The sequence below is a fragment of the Sinocyclocheilus rhinocerous genome, unplaced genomic scaffold, assembly GCF_001515625.1.
Source record: "Sinocyclocheilus rhinocerous isolate Xijiao unplaced genomic scaffold, SAMN03320098_v1.1 scaffold1763, whole genome shotgun sequence".
In the NCBI taxonomy this organism is placed as follows: domain Eukaryota; kingdom Metazoa; phylum Chordata; class Actinopteri; order Cypriniformes; family Cyprinidae; genus Sinocyclocheilus; species Sinocyclocheilus rhinocerous.
Window position 1 is genome coordinate 346,428 of NW_015640500.1, and position 5,025 is coordinate 351,452.

General features: G+C 36.3%; 1 protein-coding gene across 1 annotated transcript in view; it reads right to left on the reverse strand.

Annotated features, from left to right (window-relative positions):
- Positions 1 to 3,772: 3,772 nt before the first annotated feature.
- pth3r (parathyroid hormone 3 receptor) overlaps positions 3,773 to 5,025 on the reverse strand; it is a 15,663-nt gene continuing 14,410 nt past the window's right edge. The window contains exon 13 of the mRNA XM_016569461.1: positions 3,773 to 4,210. Coding sequence (XP_016424947.1) covers positions 3,773 to 4,210 — 438 coding nt within the window. The remainder of the gene's footprint in view (positions 4,211 to 5,025) is intronic.

Below are 5,025 nucleotides of genomic sequence, written 5' to 3' on the forward strand. Positions count from 1 at the left end.
GCTGTGTGGATGACGTATTTTTGTAGGCCAAAACCCAGAACGAGTTAGCATTTTAGCACTTACATCGTCCTTAAAGGGCGTCTTTACAGGAATTATTTACCCCCAAAAAATTTAAATTTGCTTAATTTACTGACCCTCAGGCTGTCCAAGATGTAGATGAGTTTTTCTTCATCAGAACAGATCTGAAGAAATTTAGCATTACATCACTTTCTCACCAATTGAATTGTTTGCAGTGAATGGGTGCCGTCAAAATGAGAGTCCAAACAGCCGATAAAGAATCATCAATCCACAAGTAATCCACATGACTCCAGTCCATCAATTAACATCTTGTGAAACGAAAAGCTGTGTGTTTGCAAGAAACAATTCCATCATGAATATGTTTTTAACTTCAAACTCTTCTAAAACATGAGTCCTCTATCCATAATATTGCTTTGTCCAGTGAAAAAGTCATCTAGTCTGAATCAGGAGAGAAATCAAGCACTGTTTACAAGTAAAAACAGTCCAAAACAGTTTGAGGACTAACAGAGGAGCTTTATTATGTATTAAAGCCGTGGGGAAGCCGTGGCCTAATGGATGGTGTTGAAACCAGTTCTGGACCAAAGCAGAGCGGTGGAATGACACATTGTCCCAGATGACAGTGTATTGTATCTGGTGCATTTCATTACCTGCTGTGACGATTAACTGAAGCAGCACATGCCCTTGATACGAATTCTAAAAGTGACGTATGTTTAACTGTCAACTTGAGCTTTGAATCCGTGGCGGAAGGAAGTAGTTCCGCACAAAAGAGGGTTTTATTAGGCACTCCGCTGTTTCTTGTTTAATTACACACATGTTTAATTACACGAACTGTTGTATAAACGCAATATCACTCTCGTACTCGAGCGATACCGGCTCTATATCAGCGGCTGTGATAGCTTCCTCTGGCCTAATCACAGCCATGCTGATATAGAGCCGGTATCGCTCGAGTACGAGAGTGATATTGCTCATTTATAGCTGGTATTTTGGCCAGAAGCAATGGTTAAAAATGTTGAAACGCCTTCATAATAGATTTCTTTATTACAAACACAGCTTTTCGATTCACAATACATAACTTGGACTGGAGTTGTGTGAATGTGGATTATTGTGATGTTTTTATCAGCTGTTCGGACTCTCATTCTCACGGCACCCATTCACTGCAGAAGATCCATTGGTGAGCAAGTGATGTTATAATAAATTTGTCAAAATATGTTTAAATGAGGAAACAAACTCATCTATATCATGGCCTAAGAGTGATTCAATTTCCAGCAAATTTTCATTTTTGAGTGAGCTATTTCTTTTAAGACTAATGCATAGCCCACATGTTTACCATACCAAAAACTTGATTGAGATGCAGTTACCCATATATCCACTAGAGGTCCTCTTGTCAGCATCATTCGAATTGCTAAGACATGCAACCCACACTACTCTTATTTTGTTGCACTGTGAAATGTAAATATGAAAAGATGTCAATAATTGTTCACTGGATGTGTATTGCAGATTCATAATGGCAAAAATATAACAAACAATGCATGGTAGACAAGTTTGATGTGCTTGCACATTTGTATGTGAAGCAGTCCGAGACTGTCTATGTCCTGGGCTAGGTTTAGACCTGAAGCTCTTCTGTGAAATTCCTGACTGCAGTGAGAGGGCATCTAGGGCAGAGTGCTGAAAGAATGTGAAATATATAGTTTTTGAGGGAAAGAACGGATCCATAATAGAAGGACAAAATGTTTGTTTTGAATTGGGATAGAAGTAAAAATGTCTGCCAATCAAACACAAAACACATGCATTCTTTCACATCCATTTGTAAAAACCTTACTTTAAAACATTTTAGGAAAACTAATATCTCCACTTACACTGTGGACATTATTTTGTCACTGATTTGCATGGGTAGAGTAGTTAATGTAAGTGCTGGTTTCCTTGTGTCCTGGTGAAACTGTTTACTGTGTTCATCATTAACATTATAATGACTGCCATTAATGAAGTACATATTCCAGTGACATAAACATTTAATAAAGAATTAAAATAAGTATTAAACCTGTTACAGACAGTCCAGATTTTATTCAACACACATCTAAAATAATGATTTTACACAATACACCACATGATCCTTTTTTTTTTTTTGTCAGTCAGCAGGTGGATTTCTTAATATAAAATCACAAAATATCATTATAACCATCATGATCTTATGAGTTTGGTTAATAATGCATTTAGCTGTGCAACAAAAGATAATCTCTCCGAAATTAGAGCTCCAAATATTCCAAATGCAGATTAAAGTAAGCATCATATAATCATGATGGCTTGAGCAGAGATTTGAAGAGATTCTTTTCAGTTTATGCTGCCTGCTATCTGGTAGGCACAACATGGACTGTCTTACTGAAGGTTTTTAATGCAGGACATTATTTTGAGATTCTTACAGAACATTAACTAAAATATTTGAAACGATAAAGAGAGGCAACTGATATTAAGCATTCATTTTTATAGATCATTTCAAATGTGAAAGTTTATCATGCAATTTTCTAGTGACCTACATTACCTGACTTACTAAAGGTTGCATGTTCAGACCTACAAAGGAATGGCACAGGAACAAAAAATAAGTACTTAAATGATCCATTGTGCACCTTTAAATCCACACTTTTAAGTTATGTACAAACCTTTCAACTAAAGAAAGTATCAGGAGGAGAACATCCTGTCCACTGATGTCCAGTCAAATCCAGTGACATAAAAATTTTTTCTCTATATTGTATGCATGGTATGCATGACAGACAAATATATTTGCTTGATATTTTAGCTTCAGGCATCCATAATTACAATATTAAAAACTCAACATTTTCTCAAGAAAATGAGTGGTGCTTGTGCTTTAGAAACTCACCGCCACAATGTTAGTGTGCTGGGGTTGGTTGCTACAGTGTTTTCTAAAATGTTTCTAAATGTTTTCAGCATGTTGCTATGCAGTTAGTATGGTGTTCAGGGTGGTTGCTAGGACGTTGTTAGATGGTTGCTTATTGGCCCAGGTCAAAATTGCACATGAGGTCTCTAGATGAGGTATTTCTTGAATGTAAATCCATGGGATTTTTATTTGCTTGTTTGTTTGTTTAATAGTCTGGCAAGCGAAAAACAGTCTTTGTGGCATAATGTACCATAAATTAATTTAGATTTGTTTCTCATTTTCTTTTAAACAAATTTATAAATAAATAAATTAAAGCAAAATCAAAGTTACGGCGAGTCACTTACAGTGGAAGTGAATGAGGCCAGTTTTTGGAGGATTTCAATTTTATACAGTTATAAGTTAATTTAGCTATTTAATTTTATACTCACATTAATTCTTCTGTTAAAATGTTTTATTTGAGCTGAAAATTAGTTTAAAACATTTTTACAGTCATTTTTTTATTTTATTTTAGGGTCTATGAGTTTATGGTGTTCCATTGTCATGGCAACAAAGTTGTGAAACTGAATATAATTTTACACAAAAACAGGTTAGTAAGTGATTTTTCACACTAAATTCATGTTGACATTGTTTACATCATGTGACTATACTATTGAAACAGTGAGTATTTCAACATCTACATTTACATGTAACCTCAATTATTATTATTTTTTTTTAAGGAAATGAGAACTGAGTTGAAATTCATACCTGTGGTCACCATTATGCCACAAGTGCTGTCGACTGAGCTTAACTTGTATTAATATAGACGATTTAATACTAAGGGCTTCTAAACATAGTAAGCACCACTAATGTTCAGCCAGAAGACCATCAAAGCATTGTTTCCAGTTCTTTCCAAGACATGGAACCAGAATGTTCATCATCTGCTACAAAATATGGCTCAAAATCGTGCTCACTTTCCTCTGCATTCCTGCTGGTCTGCTTGCATGGAGACTTTTTCCCATCATTCTGCCTCAGAGCCAGTTCATGCTGCCGCACTGTAAAAAACACAGCCTCTGTGTCGTGAGGCGCATACCCAGGTAAGTTTCCTGAATGGTGGAGACGTGATTGTCCTTTGGCCCCCATGGTCCCCAGAGGCAGGCCTTTAGTGCCGCTGACACTGAGGCACACACTCTGTGTGGTGGTGTGTGACATCATGCCTCCGTAATAGCCACTCCCACATCCCGCACTGCTGTTGACACGAGCCTTCTGCTTCAGGTCTAATGCAAGACTGCGCCTCAGCCATGCCTTCTTAACCTCTGCCTGCACCTGTTCATCATGGAGAGATATAAAAAGAAAGAGAGAGACAGAGAAAAGGGGCTAAGTGACTGTCACACACACAAATTTAAAGGTGATGTAAATGGTTTATTCTGTGTTAAAATACAATCTCCTATTCCAGTTTAAAGAAATGAGTTGTGTCCCAAATGAATACCACTTATACTATGTACTATCTAGTGTATGAAGGTTATTCTGTCATGCAGCATTGGAGTCTCATAGCCCCTTCCCCTCCGGTACGTAATACCCATACAGCACAAATATATATTTTAAATATATGTTAAAAGCTCAATTAAATATATTTTTGAAATTAAAAATACATTTAGTTTTAACCTTCATTTACCAAAATATATTATAAAATGTATTTCAGGGGCAAGAAAATACATTTCCAGTCTTACAGTAGCCTACATTTAGGCTAAATGCAAATGTGGATGGAATAGCTTACTAGAGAAAAAAAAACCTAGACTGAGTGCACATCAGTGTATCATCTGGGTATTTGAAGTGCACTTTTTGTTGAGATTTTCAGTGTGAACTCACTACTCACGCTATTTATGCTACCAAATTGCATAGTGCATAAGTACATAAATTGAAAAAAAAAACGATCCACCTCCATTTTATATAAAGGGGTCATATGACACGATTTCAATTTTTCCTTTCTCTTTGAAGTGTTACAAGCTCTTGGTGCATAAAGAAGATCTGTAAAGTTGCAAAGACTAAAGTCTCAAATCCAAAGAGATATTCTTTATAAAAGTTAAGAGTCAACCACACCTACCTAAACGGCTCGTTCTAACACGCCCCCACATACCTAC